This window comes from Sphaerodactylus townsendi, linkage group LG09 (assembly GCF_021028975.2).
Source record: "Sphaerodactylus townsendi isolate TG3544 linkage group LG09, MPM_Stown_v2.3, whole genome shotgun sequence".
Lineage (NCBI taxonomy): Eukaryota > Metazoa > Chordata > Lepidosauria > Squamata > Sphaerodactylidae > Sphaerodactylus > Sphaerodactylus townsendi.
This window is the reverse complement of record NC_059433.1, coordinates 91,480,211-91,507,262: the sequence shown is the minus strand read 5'-3', so window position 1 is coordinate 91,507,262 and position 27,052 is coordinate 91,480,211. Positions and strand designations below refer to the sequence as shown.

General features: G+C 42.8%; 1 protein-coding gene across 2 annotated transcripts in view; it reads right to left on the bottom strand.

The window, feature by feature from the left end:
* The window catches only part of MMP16 (matrix metallopeptidase 16), a 227,813-nt gene that overhangs the window by 54,162 nt on the left and 146,599 nt on the right, over positions 1-27,052 (bottom strand). For both annotated transcript variants that reach the window (XM_048508339.1, XM_048508340.1), the window contains 2 exons: positions 21,764-21,925; positions 19,587-19,804 (listed from right to left, as the gene is read on the bottom strand). In XM_048508339.1, coding sequence (XP_048364296.1) covers positions 19,587-19,804; positions 21,764-21,925 — 380 coding nt within the window. The remainder of the gene's footprint in view (positions 1-19,586; positions 19,805-21,763; positions 21,926-27,052) is intronic.

Below are 27,052 nucleotides of genomic sequence, written 5' to 3'. Positions count from 1 at the left end.
TCTACCTCTCATTCTTGTATTTTTCTTTTCTACCACCCTATTCCAAGAACTGTATCACCCTGGATCATAGTAATTACCCTTGGAATTCTGCAATAGCCAGCAATTCTCAGCACGTGAACTAATCCAAAAGAGTTTCAGGGCAACACAACCCACAAATTACAGTGAATGTAATCAATCCAGGCAATATTTTCTGCACCTCTTAAAGACTGCCTAAAGTAGATCATATCCTCAGCTGGGACATTACTCCACTACCTACTTTGTTGAAGTTCCTACATTTTACACTTATCTGTCAACAAGCTCTCTTCCTCAGCATTTTCATCTCTGCCCTACATGAGCCTTCCAAACCAATTTGTAGTAGTCACATCCAGCTGAATGTCAGGCATCTTCTTCCTTATCAGGCTTTTGAACTAGGAGTACTTCTACTTGGAAATGGTCCAGGGAACAAAGGAATTTCTTCCACTACCATTGAGTCTCAGTGTTTTCCATTTGGAGGGCTTAATCTTAAAAGCTAAGTAATGTCCTCTGCACAAACCTGTCAAAACATTCCATCCTTTCAAAACTATTTTTCCCCTCAAGAGAAGGTGGGGAGTTACAGAGACTGAGACTGATACAGTTTGAGGTTCCCACCCCATATTAGGTGCAACTGCCTCCTGGAGCAGTCCAGCATGGTTTCAAATAGAACCGGTACAATGAATCCATCATGCTGATCCATCAAGCAGCAGGCTTTAGGCAGTTGCTAGAATAAACTGCTAAAAATTAAATCAAGTTTAATTCATCAGCCTCTGAGGAATCCTTTTAATAGTATTTAATTTCATGAACATGCAAACCACAACTTCAGCACTGAACTGGGCTAGGACTGGAACTTTAATGTATACAAGTATTATTCTAATTCTATTGCACACCTTGCATTATATATGTCAGCAGGATACCAACAGCAATGTAGAGGTAGAACTATAAGGTGAGGTAGAACTATAATTTAAAAATAACTTTAGCAGGTAAAGCCTTCCTTCCTTCCTTCCTTCCTTCCTTCCTTCCTTCCTTCCTTCCTTCCTTCCTTCCTTCCTTCCTTCCTTCCTTCCTTCCTTCCTTCCCTCCCCCCTCCCTCCCTCCCTCCCTCCCTTCTGTCTTGGCTGAGCTTGATTGAAATGAAAAATAAATGACTTCCCCAAGGCCAGAAAGAATCCAGCAGCTTAATGTGCATTACACAGAACATTGCTCAGTTGCAATGTCTTCTATCCCAACAATTAAACCCTGCAATTTGTAAAACATATTTAGCTATGTCCCATATTAGCTTAAAATGAATAGCCATGTTGCTGCATGATTTCAAAAACAGACAGACAAGTTACACTGAGTCAGACCACTGGAAAATCCTTTCCAGTACTGCCTACTCTGTACTCTGTATCAGTATTGACTGATGGAAATTCCTAAGTAAGAAGTCTTCCCCAATCATACTTTGAGATATAATTTCAATTGACGATATCTGGGACCTTCTGCATGCAGAGTATGCATTCTGTTATTGATTTACAGTACTTCTCCAATAAGTACTCAAATGTTAAAAATATCTGATCATTCCCCAAAAAATCTTGCTTGCATTCACACTTAGTTGATATGGTTTTCAGGGGGGGTGGGAAGCATGCTACCTACTAATTATTTTATAATCGACTGAGGCTCCATGTGGTTTGTGTGGCCTTCCCTCACTCTTTCTTATTTTTACATCCTACTTGTTTACATCACTTCAGATTTGTAATCCCTTTCCCACTTAGGAGTTCTGTTCAGATGTCTTCAACATGACGTGCTGCCTGTTTCCTGGCATTCCTGAACACCAACAACCAAGGTTACCACTGAGATCACTCACATTGAGGCCACATCTCCCAGCTTTCTCCTTTGTTGCCCACTACCCTTTAACTAAGCAGCAGAGGAAAAATGGTCAGTTTTATGAATTTTGTCTGAATCTTATAACAACATGTTGACTTCATCCTAATGATGATATAACTTCTGAGCATTTACCAGAAGTAACTTCACATCATTGGTATGATGTCTTCTTTCTTGCCTCTATTCTCATCCTTTTCCTACTGTTTGCCAGTGGATGAATGGCAACCCCTACTCTGGATCCTCAGTAGCAATGCTAAAACACCTGAGGCTTCAACTTGCATTGTAATCACAAGTCATGGATATTCCCCAGATTGCTTGACGGTTGGATTGAGGGATAACTGAGCCATTTGTTGATGTTTGCTGCATCAACAGCATGCATGCTTGACTGATTTTGTACATGCATGATTCAGCAAAAAAAAAAAGCATTGGAGTTATTGTCGAAGGCTTTCAATCGGCCGATCATTGGTGCTGTGTAGCTCTGCTTATGGTTGATGTTTTAGTATAAAGATTCTCTCTATCGTTTTGATTATCTGTGGCTGGCATCTTCAGAGGATCCTCTGAAGATGCCAGCCACATATGCAGGCGAAACGTCAGGAGAGAATGCTGCTAGAACACAGCCATACAGCCCGGAAACCACACAGCACCCCATTGGAGTTATATTTTCCCATTAGCTGCTTTCACACTGAGGATTTCCTTTCCCTTTAGGGGTTCTGTTTTTACAGTGGAAAGATCCTCTAAGGGTTAGATATATGGATTTTTTCCCCTATGAGGTCCATTTTAGCATGACCCCACCCTCAGTGCAACAATTTACATTGGGGGGGGGGGGTTATAAATCCACGACCATAACCACCCTCCCATTTTGTGGTTTCACTTTTTAGAAAAAAAATCAACACTGGCCAAGACACTGTATTCTGACCACTTCTTTCCGCACTATATATGAAATATGAGGTAAGATGTCTTAACTATCTGTGGGAATTAATAAAATAGAATGGATAGTAGCAAAGCAGCTTTTGTGCAGCCACCAACTAATTCTTAAAGAGTTTGTGATGTTTCCCACGCCAACAAAGGGTCAGCTCACCCCTGTTACTTTCCATCGAACTTAAGAAGTTCGCTGGGCAAACTAATTCAAGGTATTCCTAATTTTCACTAATTTAACCATCCCACTTTTGTGAACGAAATCTGGCTAGAATGACAATAACTTCTGAAAGCATTCATCTTAAAGAACTACTGACGACACAATATTTATAAAAGGGGAAAACCCTTTATTTTAAGAATCAGACAGAATATTCAGTCTCTCAGCCTCTAGCTCAACACTGGGAAAATATAAATCAGTAAAAGGAAAGTTTACAAAATACAGAACAATAAATATAACACTTCCATGTTGTTCAGGAATATCTTCTTTCTCTAACTACCTCACTCTACCTATCTCTAACTACCTATCGCTCTCAATTACATCCTTTTATCTCATCAGAGCACTTTGCTTTCATTTCTCTTTCTCTCTCTCTCTCTCTCTCTCTGTTACTCAAAGTCACACTTACCTTCCCAGCTGACCTCCTTACTTTTCAAACAGCCTGTCAAGAACTATGTATACAAGTCACAATATTTATAGTATTATTTACAGATCTTACATGCATTATGTCACATTGAGTAGCCTGATTCTGTCTTCTGTCTTAATAATACTGGCTTATGCCATACCTAAAATATTCTTTGGTAGGTGAACCTGAGATGTTCTCTTCCCTGTCAGCATAATTATGAACCCTCAGAACTCATTTTCAGGGAGGTCATTTGCAAAGTTGTAACATCATTTGATCCTTGTTATTTTAAGGCTGGAGTCTTAAAATGAATGATGAAAAGGATGAAAAAGACAACTCAGAACATACTCTTCAGATACACTCAAAACTTCAGATTTAACACAAAACCATGATATAATTATACTAACTATGGCTACTACTATAATAATCTAAATGTGAGCCTATCTGTTAACTATGGCTGATTAGTGTCTGTCAACCAACATCTGAAACCACACGTTCAACATTGTTAACTGTTAAGATTTAGACTTATTGCTGAAATTATTCATGGTTTTGTATTAACACTGAACCAAGCCAGAGTCAGCCTTCAACATGAAGAATCAGATGCAGTAATAAATACATTATTTATATGCTTCACCTATAATCTGCCTTTCTCACTGACACTCAAGACAGATTACCCCACAAGAAACAATAAAATGCAAATGACATAATTTATTAAAAAAACAGATTACTTATTTAGAGTACCGTAACACTGAATAAGAATATACTAAAGTATGATTACAAAATGGAAGAACAATACAGGAGAACAGTATAAAATATACGAAGAGCAACTCTAGAAAGACTGCCTAGAAATCCTCAGTGATAATCCTGTTGGCAGAAGTTATTCAGTCATGCCCCTCTGTGTTGCTCATACCCTCTGCCTGCCCCTCTTACTGACTTGTGTTTTTTCTTTCTTTGGTTGAGAAAAGTTGAAGTGCCTGGCTGTGGTGGCACTATTAGGAGGGGGCAGCAGCAAAAGTATATGACAAAAAAGGGTAAGATTGGCAGGTTTCCATCAAATCATCAGGATATCTGATCAGGTTGAAGGCAGGAACAATGCACACCTGAAGAAAACACCCTGAGCTCCTGTAATCTTCTGCCTAAGATTCTTAGAAGTTGATATAATAGCTACTGCTGTCCTGGTACTGTTAGCATGCCAAAAACTGCTGCATCAGACCCTATGATTTGGTTGTAAAATAGCAGGCTATAAAACAGAAGGGGATAATATTGACGATTGTGTCAAAGACTCTCTTTATGTATTCAGGAACAACTCTAGTAGACATTTGAAGCATCCATTGCTTGATTTTTGTAGAATCTTGAATAAGGCATATTAGTTCCTTGACCGCTATCACACAAAGGCATTCTGATCATCAAAGAGGCAAACTGGTCCAAGCTCTATTAAAGTAAATAGGATCCCTTTAGGTGCAAATGATTTCAGAAGCAGACAGCAAAGAGGCATTCACACAATGTGCTGCTCATTTGAAAACTACAGGTTTCCCTTTGCAATTTGCAGGAGGTAGTCATGGATCATTGCTTTTCAGTTCAATAGACTAGCATCCGACAACAGGAATCACACTGAACACCTAACCTGCCTTATCTATCATTTAAGATGTTTAAATTTAGGATCAAATGTCTGGCTTGCTACGGTGAAGGAAACAGGCTAGAATCCTAAGCAGAAGCAGAGCTGTATTACAAGAAGGCAACTCACCCCACCCCCAAGCTGTTTTAGTTGATGAACCTGAAGGAATAATGTGGAGGACAAATTGTGAATCAATAGCAGGAGGGAAAATTCAGCAAAAATTGCCCTCCCCTCTTCTGCAAACAGAAAAAAAAGGATCTGCTGTAGCATCAATAGGATGGCACTATAGGAACCAGGTGAGAGTCATTTAGTTTGTGTTGCTTAATCCATCCATATCACTGTTGGTAGGGGAAATATGTAGATAAGGGGGCGGGAACCTGGGTGAGTTGAAACCTCCTTCCTCCCCCAACAACTGAGGGACCTCTTGCAGCCCACCCCAAAAGAATACTGGATGATGAGGCAGCTCTGTACTCTGACCTCAGGGAGTCAGAGCCTAACATGTAATTCAATATATTGCTAAAGACGCTGTGTTCGTAATTCCTTGCCCTCCCACACATTTTGTACCTCTTGCCCTACAGAACAGAATAATAGACTGAAGTCGTGGTGGCGAACCTATGGCACTCCAGATGTTCATGGTCTACAATTGGCCATGCTGGCAGGGGCTGATGGGAATTGTAGTCCATGAACATCTGGAGTGCCATAGGTTCGCCACCACTGGACTAAAGGATTCATACAAATGGAAAGCGCCCAAGGCTTGGAGTACCTGTTATAGATGGCTGGTAAATCTCTTCTTGAAGATTTCCAAAGGAAGCCTCTCCTTGTAATTTATCCACTATCAAATAGTTTGGATGTTTGATCTAACATTCAACTGAAATCAACCCTCTTGCAGCTAAAATTCATAAGATCTGTTCAGGGTTACTCTGCTTCGTCGCTGGTGCTGATCAATGCCAGGTCCATCAACAATAAAACCGCTGTGCTCCGAGATTATCTCGAAGCCCAACAGATGGACCTGGCTTGTATCACTGAAACCTGGGTGCGTGAGGGTGAAACCGTCGCCTTAGGCGAAGTCACGCCACCCGGGTTCGCGTGCCTCCACCAGCCACGAACACAGGGCCGGGGGGGAGGTGTGGCGATGTTCATCCGTGATTCCATTCCCTTCAGGGCGGCCCCCATCCCAGAGATTGCCGGCATGGAGTGTGTCGGCCTAGAGTGGTTGGCCGTGGAGAGGATGGCGGTCCTCCTGGTGTACCGGTCGCCTAGCGCACCAGGGGACAGCCTGCTGCGGCTGCTGGAGGTGGTGGCGGACTGGGCATTGCGGTTCCCCAGTCTTATTGTTCTGGGGGACTTTAATGTCCATGCCGACACCGCCTCATGTACAGTGGCTGCGGACACCAGTGGTGTCATCCATGGCGGCACTAGGCCTCTCCTTGGTAAGTTCTGGCCCCACTCATGAGGCCGGCCACACGCTGGATTTGGTCTTTGGTTTGGGGGTTAATATGGTCATATCCTCTACGGATAGAATGCCATGGTCTGACCATTACGCCTTGAAGGTTCGGATGGCCCTGCCACGCCAAACCCGTCTAGGCGAGGGGCTGATTTATGCCCGCCCGCGGAGACTTATGGATCCGATTGGTTTCCTGAATGCTCTGCGGGACCCTGAACCCGCCGGCACACTCGATGAGCAGGTGGAGGACTGGAACTCCCGGCTCTCCGATGCCATCGAGATTGTTGCTCCCCGGCGTCCTCTTCGCCCCCGTGTTCGGCAGGCTCCTTGGTATACCGAGAGCTGCTCTATATGAAACGGATGCTTAGACGACTAGAGCGAGTGCGTGGCGGAAATCTCGCGACGGCGCTGCACCTAACATCTTATAGGACGTTTATGAAGGCCTATGAGATGGCAACGGCGAGGCTAAGAGGGCTTTCTTCTCCTCCTCCCTTGCGCCTGCTAGCTCCCGCCCGGGCGCAATTATTTCGGTATAATTCGGTCTTTGACCTCCTTATCGGAAGGTCTACAAATCATCGATTGGCTATTAGCTGTGAGGCATTCATGAGCTTTTTTTGCAGATAAAGTCACGCTGTTTCGCCGGGACCTTCCCGCCACGCTATCTACAATTAGTGAACTGGAGGCTCCCTTGCCGCCTTCGGGCCCAAGTTTGGCCCAGTTCTCCCTGCTCTCGAAGAAGCCGCTGTTGACAGGGCCTTGGCTGCTGTTAGACCTACTACCTGTCCTCTGGATCCGTGCCTCCTGGCTTATAAAAGCTTGCCGGGCGGAGCTACGACCCAATCTGTTGAACATCATCAATGGCTCCCTTGAGCAAGGGGTCTTTTCCGGATGGGTTGAAGGAGGCGGTGGTCCGCCCACTCTTGAAAAGACCATTGTTAGATCCTGGTGATCTGGCCAATTACCGCCTGCCTCAATCTTTCGTTTCTGGGGAAGGTAATTGAGAGAGTGGTGTTGGAGCAGCTTCAGGGTTTCCTGGATGACGCATCGGCTTTCGACCCCTTCCAGTCCGGCTTCCGTGCTGGGCATGGGACGGAGACCGCTCTTGTCGCCATCACAGACACGCTCCGCATGCAACTCGACTGGGGCGGATCGGCGCTGCTGGTTTTGTTAGATCTTACCGCAGCGTTTGATATGGTCGATCACGACCTTTTGACCCACCGCCTGGCCGCTTCCGGGGTACGGGGCACTGTCCTTCAGTGGATTGCCTCGTTTCTCCGGGACCGGAGTCAGCAAGTGTGGTGCGGGGATGAAGCCTCCCGGAGGTGCCCGCTTCAGTGCGGAGTACCGCAGGGAGCGCTGCTATCCCTGCTATTATTTAACATCTATATGCGACCACTTGCTCAGTTGGTAAGGAGCTTTGGGCTGATCTGTCATCAATATGCTGATGACACTCAGCTCATTCTGTTGATGGAGGGGGGAGCGGTTTTGGAGGCGGTAGCTGGTTGGTTGCAGCAGAGCAGGTTGCAACTGAATCCATCGAAGACGGAGATCCTCTGGCTAGACCGCAGGGGTGAGGTTAGGGATTTCCAGCCGCCGGTGTGGGAGGGGTCTCATTGGCGCCGACCCCCTCTGTTCGCAGTCTGGGGGGTCCACCTGGATTCGTCTCTCAATGGAGACCCAGGTGGCCCATACAACCCGGACTGCATTTTTCCATCTTCGCCAGGCCCGGCGGTTGGCTCCCTTCCTCTCTCAGGCGGATCTGGCCACTGTGATCCATGCAACGGTCACCTCCAGGCTGGACTATTGTAACTCACTGTACGCCGGCCTTCCCTTGTGCTTGATTCGGAAGTTAAAACTGGTCCAACATGCGGCAGCACACCTGCTCACAGGAGGCGCCTTCAGAGAACACATCCAGCCTGTGTTGCGACAGCTGCATTGGCTCCCGGTTGAATTCCGAATCATCTTCAAGGTGTGGGTTTTGACCTTTAAGGCTTTGCGTGGCCTGGGACCTCTGCACCTTCGACCACATCACCCCATATGTCCCAACTCGGCCTCTGCGCTCTGCAGAGGCCAACTTACTGGTGGCCCCCGCCCTCTATGATGCGGCTCGCCGCCCCGCTGGCCAGGACCTTTACGGCACTGGCCCCGGCCTGGTGGAACACCCTTCCTCCAGCTGTCCGGGCCCTGCGGGACCTGGGTGAGTTCCGCAGGGCCTGTAAGACTGTGTTGTTCCACCGGGCCTTTGGAGTGTCCAGCTGCTGACATGGTGCCCCTTACTGCCCTGCCCCTAGGGCAGTTACATCAGGGTCCCCTCATATTGAGTGGTCCTGCCATCCCCCCCATGGGGGTAGGTTTTAAATTGGGGTCGGACGCTTTTTATTATGTATTATGGTTTTTTGCTGTTTTATGAGTTTTAAGCTATTTTATGGGATGGAGCCTATGTGTTTATATTTGTACGACCGCTCCTGTTGATGTTGTAGTGAATGTTGTTCACCGCCCGGAGCCCTTCGGGGATCGGGCGGTATACAAATTAAATAAATAATAATAATAATAAATAATAATAATAATAATAATAATAATAATAATAATAATAATAATAATAATAATAATAATAATAATAATAATAATAATCTTTCCTTAGGGAGCTTCTATGTGACATACCTTTGGTAACTATCCATCGTTCTGCAGGCAGTCTATGAATCCTTACAACAAAGTTGAAACTGACAACATGGTATAATGGTTACAATGGAGAGCCAGTGTGGAGTAGTGGCGAAGAGTGCTGGACTAGGATCTCGGACAGCCAGGTTGAAATCCCCACTTGTCGCATGGAAGATTGCTGGGTGACCTGGGTCACACTCTCTCAGTCTAACCTATCTCACAGATTCATGGTGAGGATAATATGGAAGAACAGTGTAACAATGTGAGCTGCTTGAGGTCCCCGTTGAGGAGAAAGATGGGGTATAAATGAATTAAATAAATAATTAAACAAATTATAGACTTCAGTCATGCTAGTTCTATAGATCTGTTCCACTATTGGAAGTGCTGTCTTCCGGTGGACAGAATCTTTCCCTGACACAAGAGGCTCTTCTGTGTCTCTGGAATTGCGGGAATGATGCTTTCTCTACAGGGCAGCTCATATGATAGTGACATGAAACCATGGGATCTAATCCCCAGGTTCAACTCCTGCTTTGCCATGAAACTAATTTGAATAGCTTTGGGCCAGTCACTCTCTGGTTCATTCTGAACAGCACAAATAGAACGTCCTGAGGATGCAAAAAAAAAAAAAAGTCTTAGAGAGGAACTCTGCACAGCTTTTTACCTAAGATTTCTCAGGATGTCTTATTTCAGCTCAAGGCATCTTTTTTTGAAATTCCTAAAATGTGGACTTTTTTCCTGAAGTTATCTGGAAGTCATCTCCCGCTTGCCATGCGGAGCTCAGAAGCTAAGGAGATGTCTTATTTTTCCCACTCAACCGTTCAAGTTCTTGTCAGTTTCCTCTGCTACTTGCGCCTGACATTTTAGATTGCTGTATGGTTCTCTGTGCCTATAGCCATTTACTGATGGTGTCCCTGAAGCATTTGCTCTGCAGGCTCTTCTGTTGGGCACCTTTTCAGCCCAAAAAGTACATAGTTGTATTCAGCTCACCCTGCCAATTCTGGCAATAAATAGTTTTCTCTTTTTAAGTTTTGAATGAGCTGTCTTCGAAGACACGCAGACATGATATGAAAATCAGAATAGATTCTGAAATCGTGTCTCTGTGTCTTCAAAGACAGCTTATCAAAAATTTCAAAAAGGAAAAACTATATATTGCCAGAATCGGAAGTGAGCTGAGTACAACTACGTACTTTTCAGGCTGAAAAACCACTTAGCACTGGAGCCTGCAGAGCAAACGTCCCAGGGAAATTTTCAGCAAATGGCTGCAAGCACGGAGAATCACTGCAACACCACAGACTGCCAGGTATGAGAACTTTAAACGGGAGGGCGGGAGGAAATGGTGGGCAGAGGAAAAAAGTTCTTTCTTCTCTGACACCGTTTTTGTCTATGCTGTCCAGGAAAAAAAATGAGGAGGTAGCTTTTTAAAAGACATCCCCAGGATGTCTTATTTGTGTTGTGCATAATTGGTTCTGTTATGAAAACCTACATCCCAGTGTCGGTGCAAGGCTAAAATGGAGAAAAGCACAAGAGTTTATGTTGCCATGGATTCCTGAGATGAAGACTAGGAGAAAAATATGATAGACAAGACTGCTAAATTGTAGAAAATAAAGCCTCACTATGAAGTTGAGTTTTCACTGTGGTTATTGATATTGTACTTTTAAAATTATTTGCCTACTGGATACTAGAGATGAATTATCATGGTAGTGCAATACCCAAGTAGACCTAATTCACATTTGTTTCAGTTGAATGTGTAATAGCAATAAGAGGATAATACCCAGGTGCAGCAGAGATTAACCTACTCCTATAGAGAAACAACAATTTATATCAATTTGTAATTTTTAACATCTAGCTTTTGAACTGACCTGCCAATTACAAATTTGGAATACTACAAAAGCTAGTCAGTTCAGTCTGAATATTCCTACTAGAATCTCGTTTCACCTTGTGAGAAGGAGCCATGAATTCATCAAGTTGAATTTTGCTGGTGAAAATTAATAAACTTTTACACATTTTTTGTGTGCAAACTGAATATAAATTTCAGGAAAGGAAAAAATGGGAATAAATATTTTGCCAGTGTCCCTTTTTGCTGCAGGTATGAAGTTTCAGTACAGCCAGAGACATGCTTTTGTTCTCAGCCAAAGATCTATGGCTCTTGATCTGCGCATTTGAACGAACCGAGTACTGAATCTAGCACTGAGCCAAGCTTGCTGTCTTGTCTGTCAGTTTGTTCATTTATGCTGTATTCTCTACTGAAGCAACCTGCTTTGGATCCGTACAGGGAGAAACGTACAGGTAAAACACCTTAACAAACAAACAAATGGCATATCTAAAGTTTGCTTGACATAAAAATGCCAGGTGAATATCTAACATGTGATGTGATGGAAAAACATGTAAAAAACCCCCGGAATACAAGAAACAAAAGACTCATCAGTGACAACAACAAATGTGACGTGACCTGAACCTGATATGAAAACAACCTACAAACTCCAAAAGAAATGCAAACTGACATAATCAGCTCATCCCTTCTTCACTATGAGTGCCCTTCCCATGAATTCAACAAGTTCAGGATTAGAATAAGGAAAATTAAAGGTAACAATGGTAACATTTCGGATGTTGTTATTTACTTTCAGTATACTGCACTTTGATTGAAAACCTTGTATTAGAAGCAATTCTGGTTGCTTTCAAAATGTCTAGCTAAATTAGTTGAAAGGCTATGATTTCATAACAACAGGAAATTTTAATTAAGCCCTGTGCTTGAAATGTTCCTGCAATTATTCCCTTTGGTTCCATTAGAATGTACTGTTAATATGACAAGATAATGCTTGTTTGTGGTAAAAAGAGAGAGAGAGAGAGATCTCAGTGCAATTTTAGATTATTCCTTGCTGTGAACTTTTGAATTTTTTTTGTCAATGATGTGCCATTTTTTGTTCTCCTGCCAACAAAGTACTTTAATCAGTTCACACAGGAAACAGAGTTGAAAGCAACCTTTCCTTTAGACCCCTAAAGTGAGCTGATTCAAAAAAATGTATAGAATGTGTGTGTGATCTACATTTTATCATTATAAATGATTCTGGTTAACTAATTACACCAACCTTCAGGATACAGACCCCCCCCCCCTCCCAAGAATAATATTGTCAACTAAAACCTCTGATCTGTAATATACACACATAACTTAAAACTGGTTCCTGTATGAATACTTCATTTGCTTAAAGATTTTTCCAGCCCTTAACTATAGTTAAAGGAATGGGTTGCAGGATCAAATAATCCACCTCTCCCAGCTTCATCCAAATTCCAATGGAGCATTTAATAAATTTCTGACTTTAACTTCTTTAACACCAATCAGAATTTCTTCCTTGGATATGTTACCATTTTCAATGTCAGCTCAGACATGACAACAAACTCATAGGTAAGTCTGCCAGGAGGAGGAAAATATAACATATCTTGTTTGGGTCATGGGGAAGGGGGGATGCTGGTGGTTGGATGGGAGCCATGGCTGGCACAGGACAATACCATAGATCCATTCCTCACAGCACAAATAAAATGCCTGGTGGGTGTTTAAAAAAGAACTGACTTCTTTTTTGTCTAGACAGCACAAATAAGATATCTGGGGGACATCTTGAAAAAAAGTCACTTCTCATTTTTTTTTTTGGTCTGGACAGCACAGATGTCAGAGGAGAAAACAGGCTTTCCCCTACTTGACTATTAAGCTCTCTGATCAGTTTCCTCCTGAGCTTGTGCCTGACATCTTGCATGCTGCTGAAGGGATGTTTCCTACCTTTATTTGCTAAAGGTTGCCCCAGGACATTTGCTTTGCAAGCTCCAATTCTGGGTGCCAAAAGTACACAGGTGTATTCAGCTGGTTCTACTGATTCTGGCAATATACAGTTCCCTATTTTTTTTTTAAAAAAAATGATGAGGTGTCTGCAAAGCAATGCATACATGCTATTAGCATCTTAGCCACTTGGAAGATTGGCCTACCACCCATTGAGAAGCATTGGGTAGACCTGCCCCCTATGGTCACAATGCTTTTCAATGGGCAGTAGATCAGTCCTCTAAGTAGCTAAGATTATCATAGCATGTCTGTGTTGCTTCACAGACACATAATCAAAAATAAAAAACAAAAAACTATACATTTTCTGTTGCTGGGAGCTTCGATAAGCGTGTTGCATTAGCAGTTGTTTCTTCAGATACATCTGTAGTTCGGCTGGCATGAGGATCCTGAAGATGCCAGCCACAGATGCAGGCGAAACATCAGGAGAGAATGCTGCTAGAACACGGCCATACAGCCCGGAAACCACACAGCACCCCAGTGATTCCGGCCGTGAAAGCCTTCGACAATACATTAAACTATACATTACTGGAATCAGCAGGCTGAAAAGGTGTTCAGGATCGGAGCCTGCAGAGCAAATGTCCTGGGGAAACCTTCAGCAAATGGAAGAAGGCAGAATCCCTTCGGCAACACACAAAATGTCAGGTGCAAGCTGATCAGAGAGTTTAACAGTTGGGCAAGAAATGTAAAATGCCTCCTGAGCTCCGCATAGCCAAGCAGGAGATGTCTTACAGATGACTTGAGGGAAAAAGGTCCACCTTTTAGCATCTTCAAAATAAGATGGCTTTGGCTTGGGGAAAAAAAACCGTGCAGAGTTCCTCCCCAAAACACCTTTTTTTGCATCCTCAGAACGTTTTATTTGTGCTGTGCAGAATATATCAAGCTCATTAATACATGATTGTCAGAGGCAGTTTTTTCCACAGCTGCTTTGCTCAAAAAGCACAGTTTGGAATTTGTTTGGAAGCCAATGTGGAACCTCTGAAGACTCAGTTACTCTTAACATAATTATTGTTTTACCTGCTATGTGACCTGGATGGCGCTGGCTAGCCTGACTTTGCCAGATCTAGAAAGCTAAGTTGGATAATTTGGACAGAAGACCACCAAGGAAGTCTAGGGACATGATGCAAGGCAGGCAATGGCAAACTACCTTTGAACATCTCTTGCCATGAAAACCCGATTGGGTTGCCATAAGTCAACTGTGACTTAATGAGACTTTCTATTACCATAAGACATTATCAACAGCTGATGGCACCAAGCTCTTTATTTCATTAACTAGTCCTTTAGAAGCAGCTGTGATATTTCGGAACCAGACAAAGATTTTCCAGTCCCATGGAATGGCCAGGTTGAATCAGAAAAAGAGAGACATCCATCTACCCCTTTTTACTAGGTAGTTGTGCTCCTTGAATTAAAATGATATAACACAAAAACTAAAGATATCTACCATTGTTTATTCCCAGGTTGTGATATTTTGTAGAAATACTGCCTCTGAACACAAAGACTCCTGTTCTAGCAATTATAAATAACCAAAATTAACCTTCCATTGACCTTTTAAATAAGCCATCCCTGCCAATGGTTGCCACGAATATCCTGTCACTGCAAATTCAAGTTTAGAGTTCTATGGTTTTAAGAATCATGTAACATGTTAAAAACAACAACCTTGGTTACTTCCTCCATCACTCACATTTCCCTATGCTAAAACCCACTCAGACTTAAGTGTTCCATCATAACCCTGATCAGTTCAGATGTTCTTTTCTTTACATTCTTCTGCACTATTATTTTCATTTTGAGGAACTGGTAACCAGCAGCAGACACACAATTTGTCCTCCAACACTATGACATTTAATTTAGAGATCTGTTTTCAATGGCTGCAAGCTAAAGGCTCGGCTTATTTTAACTTGAACTCTTTCCTACTCATTACAACAAAATAAATATTCCTTCCATCGTGCAATTAAAAAAGAAAACCTTAGTGTCTTCTCTGCAAGCACTGACCTCCTGCCCTATATTACACATGGTGAAGTGACAGAAATGTCCTGTTTCCCTACTGGAATCCATTCTTCAGAAATTTCCCAGGCCACTACTTCCAGGTCAGATGTTCACAATGCCATGCAACTCCATGACAACTAAACTAAGAACCCAAAAGACAGCTATGAATAAATAAATAGTTCCTTAGACAAAACAACAACAATAATGTTATTGTTGCTGCTTTCTCTTCCTGCCACTGCACCCTCCTTACACTCACTTGGATTTCTTAACCCCAAGCCAAACAACTGGCCTGCCAAGGAACACCAACATATTCATCAAAATTTGTCCATGTCAGATTACTTCACTCATTCGCAGGGATAAGTAATCTCTATTTAACCGTTACTACAAATACTCAGATCTAACATGGAATTTTAATTATACAGAGACTTACACATGGCAATTTAAACTAATGCAGAGTGGTGATGACAGCTATTATTTACATACAATAAAGACAAAGCTGGCATGTCTTGAGCTGCAGGGTGGTAAAAATGGAGACACTGCACTATTTATCAACCCATGCAGTGACAAAATATGTACACTTCTCAGGCTACTGGAGAGGCACTTAACTGTAACTTTCAACATGGTTCTTCTGAAACATTTACTACTAGCAAAAAAGCCCTTCTCGTTGAAAAATGAAAACCTATGAATATTAGTAAATTGGCAAAGGTATAAGAAAATAATGTATTTTATCTCTCCATCTCTTCAATCCATCTGAAAAACATGTAAGGAAAACTGGATTAAATTTAGATGAAAGTGGAGTGAAAAGTAGTGGAAGGAACATTAATAATTTGAGATATGCCGATTATACCACATTACTGGAAGAAAATAGCGAAAACATAAAATGACTACTGGTGAAAGATAAAGCAGAAGCTTCCACAGCAGGAATGTAGCTGGCTGAACATCAAAAATATAAAAGTAATGACTGCAAGGGAATTTTGGACTATGAGTGGGAAAGGGTGGAGTTTGGGGAGAGGAGCAAGCTTAGTGGAAATATGATACTGTAGATGTCACCCTCCAAAACTACAATTTTATCTAGAGCCCTTTCCGAATGAGCGGATAGAGCACTCCAGGACGGCAAAAACGCCGTCCCTGGGGAAGCGTTCGCACAGGAGGCGCTGCTGCTTTGCAGCAGCACCGTCCTGGCCGCCCCGGAGCGGCAGGTAGCCGGCGCTTTTTTGAAAAGTGCCATCTTCCCACCAGCGCAATGTGAACTGCACCGCTGGGAAGACACCGTTTTTCCCCTTATCTCTACTCACCGTCCCATCCAGTGTTGCTCTGGAGGGCTGGGGAACACGCCCATGCTGCCCTCCAACCTCCAGGGGTTGGAGGCAGCGTGGGCATGTCCCTCCAGCCCTCCAGAGCAGTGCTGGATGGGATGGTGAGTGGAAGGGGCCGATGGAGAGGCGGCTCCGTGCGGAGCCACCTCTCTGTCTGGGGAGAAAGTCGGGGCTGCTCACACGCTGCTGTGCGAGCAGTCCTTGAGCCTCCACCAGCACAATTCATCCCGGTGGAGGGGCGTTTCCGTGTGTGTGCAGAAACAGCTTAGGGAACCAACATCTATTGTCTGGATATTAGTTGTAATTCTGGGAGAACTTCAAGCCCCACACTACACTGCATCTGGAACAGTGCATATTGAAAGCAATCATAAGATCAAAGCCCACGTATTTTGAACACTAAGCTGGAAATTAGGCACAAAACCTAAAATACACCTGCTACAAAATACTGCACAGGTTGGGGTCCCTATGAGAAAATGGTGGCAGAGATATTTGGCAAATTCGCAAGTATACAGAATTCCTAGCATGTTTGTGGGTGGTTTGCTTTTGTGATTGGTTTGGAAGGGGCAGTCACCTTCCCATTAGATATAGCAATGTTACTTAAATGCTTTATTTCACAGCTATGTGAGCCCAATTCTTTTTCTGCATACCTTGAATCAGGAGCACCTTCTCAGGACCTGAAAAGTCATGGGTATATCCTAACTAGAAAATATCCTAACTAGAAAAATTTTGTCCTGTCCTTAGGCAAAAATTCAGCATTTCCAGAATGAATCTAATAATCAATACAAACTGAGTAGTCAGTGTGAAAAAGTTCTGGAATTTTTCAAAGTAAAAATGTTTATGTGATGTATATTTTGAATTGTAATTGGTGTTTCTTTAGTACTATTCGTTATTAATGTAGAATTATTGTTTTCTTTCTCCTTTTTTCTGAACTGTGCATTTTATGTGGAAAAATAATAAAAATCTATTTTAAAATGTTTATGCGATGTATGCATCTGTGCATATGAAACGCAATGCAAAATTTGTCTTGAAAAGTACACTACAAATTAGAAAAGATACTTTATTGTTTGCTAAGATTCACTTTTGGAATGTTATCTTTGCCTTGTTAAGGCTGATTTGATCCATGAAACCATCTCCCAATCCACATTTTATTTAATGCAATGTATAATAAGTCAATTCAACCAATCAATTGCAATAGGATACATCTTTTATAATCAAAAGGTAGAACTTGGTTAGAAATTACAATTGATCTGTTCATTTGAAATCACAGGCTTAGACTGGGAATAAGATCAGCCTTAGAGATGCACTGAATAATTTATCGCAGTGTAAAACAAATTAGAGCATGTTCCGTTGTTCCTAAGATGGATGGTGCAACAAAGAGGTGGGTATTTTAATATCTTGCTTAATGTCAACTTAGAAAATGAGATTCTTCCCTAACCTTTCCGCTTCGTTCACAAAGATGGATGGCCGTAGAGCCATTCCAAGAAAGGAACACTAATATATATATGAGGATTCAAATAGTTAAGATTTCTCTCTGAAAGGGGACTCATAAAAAGTGTGACTCCTTGAAGAGAAAATGTGCTTTGATGTAATATTATTTAAAGACTGAAATGAATTAACCCAGAATCTCCTGCTTTTATTTATTTTGTACAAAAGACTGACTAAAGAAAATGTATCAAAAATTCTGTTCATTAGCAGCATTAGATAATGGTCATTTATACATGCACTACTTACACCATAGCTGTTTGCTCTGCAATGGTGTTTTTCTGTTTACCCCCTGAATGGTGTCCCTAGCTGATCCCACCACTATTTTGCTCACCTGCTGTTTCCTTGTTGTTTCTGTGCAACCTCCATTAGTGAAAGTTGCTTGCTGCCTTTTTCCCCCCGCCATCTTTAGTTTAGTGTTAGTTTGATAAACCATGTCAATTTCTTGTAATTTCACGGAGTCTTTTGCTTCAGTGATAGATCTTTAGGGTGAAAATGAAAAAGAAAAGAAAAACCCTTCTGAAATGGTGGCCTGAAGAGTGGGATGAACTGCTGTGGTGTTGGCGGGGGAAGGTGGAGAGGAATGAGAAAACCTGAAGACAGCTAAACACATGTTGACTTCCTTCACTTTCCCTGTGAAGGGAGAGGAAAAGTTGCACTTTCAGAGTTTTCAGAAACTGTGGGTATTCTCTGATCTGAAGGTGGGGTGATCTCTGAAGAGGGGGAAACATGTGTGTAACTGAGTATCCAACCTGAAGGGAATGCACGCTCAATATGAAGGAGACCACAAGTGGGTAATGGCCAGTGTTTACAAGGTTAATTCCTTGGGGACAGCTGTAAAGAGTTACACAGCATTTGTATAATTTTGAAAATCATGCCTATTTAACCAAATGGGGGCACTTAAAGTACAGAGAAAAGGTAATATACTGTTGTATCACTGAAAGCTTTCATGGTTGAAATCAACTAGTTGCTGTGGGCTTTCCAAGCTATGTGGTCTTGGTCAGGTAGTTTTTGCTCCAAATGTTTTGCCCACATCTATGGCTGACATCTTCAGACTACCAGATCTTGACCACACAGTCTTGAATACCCACAACAGCTAAATAACATACTGTTCATTAATATAGAATATTTGCACCAAACTTCTAAAACATTCTTTTAAATCATTGTTCTGCAATTTCCAAATACATTTTGGAAGCCCTACAAGATAGCTTACCAGATCTCTGTTCCATTCACACAAACGGGTTTCCTTAACAGTCTTTGAAACCTTAGTGAAATCAAAAAATAGGCTTCTGTTCCACAGGATGCATGCCATATGGCATGCCTCTCCAAAGAAAATGACAATGGAAATAAGCAACTAACAACAAACCTATAAAGGCCTGCGAAGGCCTCATTTCTAAAATGTATCAAGGCAACCATTGCTCAATGACAAACATCCTTTGCAAGAGACTGATCTAATTATAAAGTTAAATTACAGGGGCCTTATAAAGAAAACACAATAACTGCAATGAGCCTGGAAGTGGCTAAATTCCCAACAAAATCATGCCGATTAGTTCCTATTCATGCTGTGAATCATGCCTTTTTATCTCTGCACAACATTCAGCATTTACTTACCGTTACAGTTTGAAGTATTGCAACTTTCCGCTGACATTAATCTATTCCCCAAAATAGAAGGTTCCAGCCTTTTGTCTGTCAGATTTTTAACTCATTCAGATGTTTAGCTTCCAGATATTTTCTTGATATTTAAAATGTTAAGAAAACTCAGAAGCAGAAGCCAGATGAGACAGCCAGATGAGTAAGAGAAAAAGCAGAAGTGTGGTTACTTGATCTATCAATTGAAAAAGAAAAAAAACCAGCATCTTACCTTGAAAACAAACATTTCCCGGCGAAGAATTGCTAGAGTGTTAAAATTTCCATCACAGATGTTGGGTTTGGCTCCAGGGTATGAAGGCTTGTCTCCTGTTGGCGGCCGTGGAGGTTTAGGCTGCCTGTCATTTTTCCGTGGATCTGCTGGAGGAACAGAACGATGCGGGGGCACTGTTGGCAGAGGTTTTGTTGGTGGTAGGATTTTGTCAGGAGGACCTTGAAAAATACCAACAGATTAATACATAGGTTAAGAATTACGGTACAATGACATTAATTGATTTGCAGCCATTACAATCTTTCCATCGTGAACTAACCCAAGGCATTTGCAAAGAAAGTTTGCACCCAGCATGTGCTAACTGAATACTTAAACATAAAAACAATGGCAGAGTTTTCCTCTAGCTCAAGAAGGCTTGTTTCACCAAAATACACATCTTCCACAGAAAGAAGCTTACTTCCAGTGGAGGAAGATGCTGCCTTTAGTGGAATGCATAGAACCCTATTCATTTAACTGTATTCCTCCACCCTGCTTGGCCAACTTTGAAATCTTCTTATAGTTGAACAAGCCTTCCAATGAAAGAGGCTCTCCTGAGCCTTCATCACACCCCTGGTTTTCCTTTGCCCACTATTATCAATGTACACAGCAACTGAACGTGTGGTAGATACTTTGTAACAGACGAAATGGGGAATGAGTGGAAACTAGTATGCAAATAAAAGTATGCTTCAGCACAAGATGGTTAACTAAACACAGTTTACATGACAGAAGTTATTCCTCTTGAAATTAAACTTTAAAAAATGTAAGTAGTCAATGACCAGCAGAATATTAAAAGATCGCAGAGGTCAAGCAAGCAAAGTGCAACTGACCTTAGATGGTTTGGTGTTTGACGTACAAAATGCCTATTATATCTGCTCCACTTCAAAATGTGAGATAGAGGAAGAAATGGAGAGAAGTAAATAAAAAAAAAGAATAAAGGAGAAAAATAAGGAAGGAATATGACAAGAGTTAAGCATAAAGGATAGAAGCTGAGCCCAAGTTTTTTTTTTGGGGGGGGGGGGATGTCCTACATCGAGGTAAGGTCAAAAGTGACATGCAGAGGACCAAAATTAATATCTGGAGGTACCTGTACAGACTGCAGAAGATGTTACAGAACCTAGCTAGGTAAATTTCCAAGAACTCACAACTCACACAGGCAGTCCAATCCAAATGGGAGGGGTGTGAAAAGCAGTGGCCAGGGATGGTATCCTGGCAGCACATCCATGTCACCTCCAATGAGGTTTCAAGCAGCATGGGAAGGGAAAAATAGGGGGGGGGGATATCAGCTGCCTGAAAAATCCCATAGGGATGACAGACTTACAGCACACTTTCTGATGGAGTCAGTCAGATGCCAGCATAGGGGGCAAGTCCTTTGGGAGCCAACTAAACTTGCCTCCACACCCTGGAATGCTGGCATAGCCTCCTGCAGCACAGGAATGATGATGTGCAGGAACACTTCCTGGATCCTGTGCTGTGCTTCCCCACCGTCAAAGTAAGTCTCTCTGTGCCAGGGTCTGTGCTACTTTGGACAGTACTGGCGGCATGGGTGCTAGTACAACCCTTTCGCCTCCTCCAATGCGCCTTCAGCCCCTTCCCCCTTTGGACTGCACAGTTCAAATTTCTGAATAGTTTAGGATCTCCTTGAAAATATATTTTTACTACTGTGTTAATGATTTGAGACCCCCGATTTTAGCTCAGCTTGCAAACAGTATCTGAATACATCCTTCTCTTGCACAAAGGCACTGCCTTCGTGGCAACAAGAAATCAAATGCTTCTTTGATGAAATTATTTTAATGAAATGGTTATCATTGGATTTGGGTGCTCATAGCTGTTTAACTGAAAATGCAATCTTCAAAATACTTATTCCCATGCAATCCCACTGACCCCTAAACTGACCCTCAGTGAACTGCTGTAATTAAGGCTGCCTTCATACAAGCCCATGTGCGCATGAATCTTTTGTGTAGGTTGTCTGTCCCATTCATTGTGAAAAAGAGGCAGAGATCTGGACACACAACACACATGCAGATTTGATATTTTGGTCATATGCAATGTGTGTACCCAGCATGATATATTAGACTGGTGTTTCAAGATCAAAAGCAGCCAACCTCCCCCATGAGTAATTATTTTATGGAAAAGCTACATACCATAGATCTTTTGGATTCCCTGTAAATCATCACTAGGAAGTTTGAAGTTGTCAGTTTCCATGTACTGGTAAAATGGAGCCATGATGGCAGTTGGGTCATTCGAATGCTCCAAGCCTAGGGCATGTCCCAATTCATGAACTGCAACTAGAAACAAATCATTGCCTAGGAGAAAAAGGGGAGGGGGTATGCTTTATAAGTACATTATGGATTCATCACATCTACTATACTTGACACAAAGTACCATTTAAGTGACTTTGTCAGGCACAGACAATATTTCACATGCAGTCAAGGCATAACCTTCTTCCATGGCTCCAGCATAAGAGTCAGAGGCTCCCAGTGAGATTTCAAAATTACACTTTATATAATATTTCATAGCTGCAAATAAGATGACAGAACAGGACATCCCTGTAATGGATTATTTCCCAGTGTTTCATAGTTGATAATGACTTCCAAACCTACATAAGAAGGAGTTTCATGCATAATAGGTGTCCTCAGACTGTGCTTCCTCTTCTGCAAACACTTCTGCTTGTTCAATGGTTCATTGCAAATCGTTGATCTTGCACAAACTGAAGTTTTAGTGGAGGAAGAAGAACACTTAGTGGCAGAGACTAATATGCATGAAACTCCTTCATAGGATTCAAGCCTATGCCCCTTTCACTGAGCACACGACGCTGCCTCATACCGAATCAGATCACTGGTCCACAAGTTAATTAATGTCCACTCAAGATTGGCAGCAGCTCTTCAGAGTTTCAGGCTGAGGTCTTTTATATCAGCTACTACTGTGATGGAAAGTGCCATTAAGTCACAGCTGACTTACAGTGACCCCATAGGAATTCCAAGGCAAAAGACATTCAGAGGTAATCTGCCATTGCCTGCCTCTATATAGTGACCTTGGACTTTGTTGGGGATCTCTCTTCCAAGTACTAACCTGTGCAGTAAGAGATTATCCCCCGTACCCTAACAGAGATTTTTCACAGCACTGATTTCAATCAAGGCTTTGCCTGTGAAAATGAGAAGCCACAACATTCTCTAGGATTTATCCCATTAGAGAAACTCCTCTGCTTCTAGCACTGATAATACAAAATTAAGAAAGTTGATGGATATAGCTTTTTTCTCCTTTGAGCTATCAACAAAAAGACAAAAAAGCCGCATAATCATTTATTAAAGATTATTTTTATTGTGCAAGTCAGAAGAAAATAAAGACTTCAGAACTCACCCCACAAATACTGTTTACATTCTAGCTGAAATGTATTTATTTCTTTGATTCTTACCTCACAAGTTGGGCTCGGGGTGGTTTCCAATAAGTACAATACAATAGTAAAAAAAAATTAAAGATAAATACATTTAAATCCCATAATAAAACCTAATTAAATTAAAACAATGGCACTAAAACACAATAGGGGGAGCAATAATAAGAAAGGGATAATGTTCAAAGAAATATGGGGAGGGGAAAGGGAGGCCAACAATGGAAATCATTCCTTCCCTTAACCATAAGCCCGATGGAACAATGTATCAGAACCTACAGGGCCTGGGTTTCACTTGAAAGAGAGTTCCATCAGGGCTCTGGCTCAAAGCTTTAGGTCCAAGGACCACCAGCAGGTGGTCTCCTGATGAGCAAAGTACACTTTGGTGGGTATATCAGAAGAGGTGGTCCAGTAGATATCAACATCCCAGACCATTAGGGCTTTAATGTACTCCACCTGGAGCAGTGCAGTTGACGGGGCACTGGTCAAATATTAGTCTGACATGGAGTCCCTGTAAGGACCGATGCTGCTGAATTCTGGGCTAGGTGGAGTTTTCAAAGGAGTCTCAAAGGTAGCTCTGCGTGGAATGAGTTACAGGAGTCTAACCTGGAGATTTACAGGAGTCTAACCTGGAGATGACTACTGCATGTGTCACAGTGGCTAGGTCAGGGTGAGATAGGTAGGGACCCAATTGCTGTATCTGGCAAATATGGAAAAAATGCCACCCTGGCAACATTGGTGACCTGTGCCTCCATTGATAAGGAAGCATCTAGGATCACCCTGAGTCTCTTGACAGTCAGTGCAGGTATCAGTTGTACTCCATCAAGAGTAGCAGGTTGGAACCTCAATCCCAGGTCTTCCTGGCTCAGTCATAGGACATCCATCTTAAATGGATTCAATTTCAGCTAACTTTGTCTCAGCCACTTCACCACAGTCTCCAGACGACTGGCCAATGAATCCAAGGTGGTATCTAGCCAGCAACCCATCAACAGATACAGTTGGTGTCATCAGCATATTAATGATAACTTGGTCTGAAACTCTGGACTAGCTGGGTGAGTAGGCGTGTATAGATATTAAATAAAATTGTGGATAAGAATACACCATCAGGGACTCCACACACTAAAGAGTACCTTGATTACACTAAAGAGTACCTTGATTCTCTCCCCTAGTACTACTCTTTGTCCCTGACTTTGGAGAAATGAGAAAAGCCATAATCAGTGTCCCTGGCATTATCAGTGATCCAGGATGTCTGGAGATAGTGGTTGCAGCGGCACTCTCCATCCCACCCAAAGTCTCCCAGACCACCCCAAACACACCCACTGGGCGCTCGCTGTGCTGGCAACCCACATTCACCCTGGGAACAGGGACAGCTAATACAAAGGCTCCAAAGTACAGCACTGATCTGGGGGATAAGGCTGCAGTTGGCCCAGTCTTCATGGGTACTCGGCCATCCCCCACCAGCTCCCTGACAATGGCGACAAGCCCTACAATGACAGCGGGCTGTGCCTGGGCTGTGGAATTGCAGGGAAGAGTTGAAAGTCAGCCAATCAAGGCTCCAGTACTCCAGCCAGCCAATCAAGGCTCCAGTAGGGCCAGATAGATAGCCCACGAGCCTATGGGTGAGCGGGAGGGGGATGAAAGGTCTGGCTTGCGAGGGGGGAAGGTATGAAAGGGAGGAAGGAAATGGACTGAGGCAGGCAGCAGATGATAAAGGGAGACAGAGATATGACAGAGAAGTGGGGAGAGGGAGTGGAAGAAGTGAGCAGGAGGAGGAGGAGGAGGAGGAGGAGGAGGAGGAGGGAGAGCAAGCAAGCAGAGGGTGAGCAAGCAAGCAGAGCCAAAACAGGCTGGCCCCAGTTGCCTGGGCCAGCTATCTGACAGGAGCAGGATGGGCCAGAGACCACCTGGAAAGGGGAAGAAGGGATGGCACACTTGATCACCTCAGGCCAGGAAAAGGGAGAGCTCCTACTTATTCATATTATAATTGTTAATTTAAAAAAAAACATTTTTACTTGCCATTCCTCAGTATCCTCCAGCAGGTGAACTGAGGAAAGGTATTTCATTGGGGGTGGGGCATGAGGGTTGCTCAATGCCTTCCCTATTCTGAATCTCTGCTCCTTTGCCCAGATTTAATAAACAAGCTGTGGCTAACAAATTTTACCAAGGAAAGGTGTTTGTGTATTCTTCTACTCCAAGCTTCCCCTTGCTATCCTCCCTCAACCTGGCAGATCACCTCTTTTTCTTACACATCTGAAACTTCTAGCCAGAGAAATCTGATTTGCTTTTCACAGGAGTGTTTATTTATAGGAAACAAATCGGTCTTATCTTTCTCTGAGTTTGATTTTTTTTACTATCATGTGATTAATTCTAGATATCTTATTGGCTATGCTAAATAACAGACAACACAGGTACAAATAGTCAATAAGAAAGTACATATGAGATCATCAGATATACAAAGATAAGGTCAATTGCAACTCTTAAAAAGCAATCAATCTGGCCTTTTTCTGAAATTGTTTCAACGAGCTGTCCAAGATAAAGAATGATCTGAGCAACAGGTTGTAACCTCTCATTCAGATTGCAAACTCTGCAAGAAAAAAGGAACAGCATCATTGCAACTGCAACACCAGGGGTGACCCTGCATAGCTTCCGAGTTCTGATGAGATCAGGCTATCCTGGGCCATCCCTATTTGGTCTACTGCCTCCTACTACCTGATCCTTTTCACTGGAGAGGCTGTGGTGATATTGGGATCTTCTGGTATTTTTCAAGAGCTTATGTAAATTTTCACATTTCACTTTTCATTGTGGGAATATTGCAGAAAAGTTTGCTTTTATTAGCAAGGGATAGTGAGGTGAGGAGCAGAATGGTTAAGGCACTATTTGTATTCTGAACTAGCTACTAAACCATTATGGCTGCAAATAGCATGACCTTGTGCTTACAAGCTTGTCCAGGTGCAGGCCCATAAGAGTCACAGGCAGTGGTGGGATTCAGCCTATTAGCACCAGTTCGGCAGAACTGGTAGCTAATTTTTTGTCTAGTTTGGAGAACTGGTTGTAATCCCAGCACTGAGTCCTTTCGGAACCGGTTGTTAAATTACTGAATCCCACCACTGGTCACAGGAGGCTCACATGAAACCAGCAATAGAGATGACTGTCAGAATAGAGGCAACCGGGATAAAGACTTCAGCAGCAGCAGCAACACAGTAAGGTCCCAATTCAACCACAACCAACAGTTGTCAAACGAGCCAGCATGACAGAAGCAAGGCGAAAGAATGGTACATCAGCAGAAATGCAGTATGGGACTTTTCAGGTCTTACAGTCACTTCCAATGCCTGCTGGCAGCTTCATGGCAGTGGGAAGCAGGGAAAGAGGCTGCAGATGCAGGTCAATGTTCTCCTGAGGTCACACAAGGCTGCTAGTTATCGTGAAGCTACAGGGGAATTGACTGAGCATCTGCCGCCTGCTTCACTAGCCTCACAGAAGAGGCCAGTGAGGAGGTGGCTGGGTTCCCTGTCCAGGATGTTTACAAGAACTCAGTGGACAGGAAGGGAGTGGGAACAACCACCACCACCACAGCAACCACCACCATGTGTAGCAAAATCTCTTTCCTTCTCTTTTTCTAAGCCTCCAAAAGTCCCAACAGTGCAGGAGGTGGTGTGATGGGCAAGGGAGCTGCTGAAGGCAGGGGCTTGGATGACCCCTTCCCCACAAGGTTTGTTTGGAAACCATATTCTCTCAACACATGTGAATCTTTCATTACTCCTAGCTAGCTTATTATTCCCACCCATTGGCCCTATTTTCTATTTCTTTTCCTCAACTACAGATTACTTTTCCATTTCAACTGCTGTCAGATTCAGAAACTATGGAATTTCTGACTCTAAAGCACTCCATCCCAACAGGAGAGACCAAGTTCCATGTGGCATCCCAGGCCAAAAAACAAAACACAAAGGCCTCACACTCATGAGAATCTAAATCCACTCTTATCATTCAAAACAGGATGGCTGAAGGCATCACAATAGGAATGAACTGCTCTTTCCTTGTCCTTTGC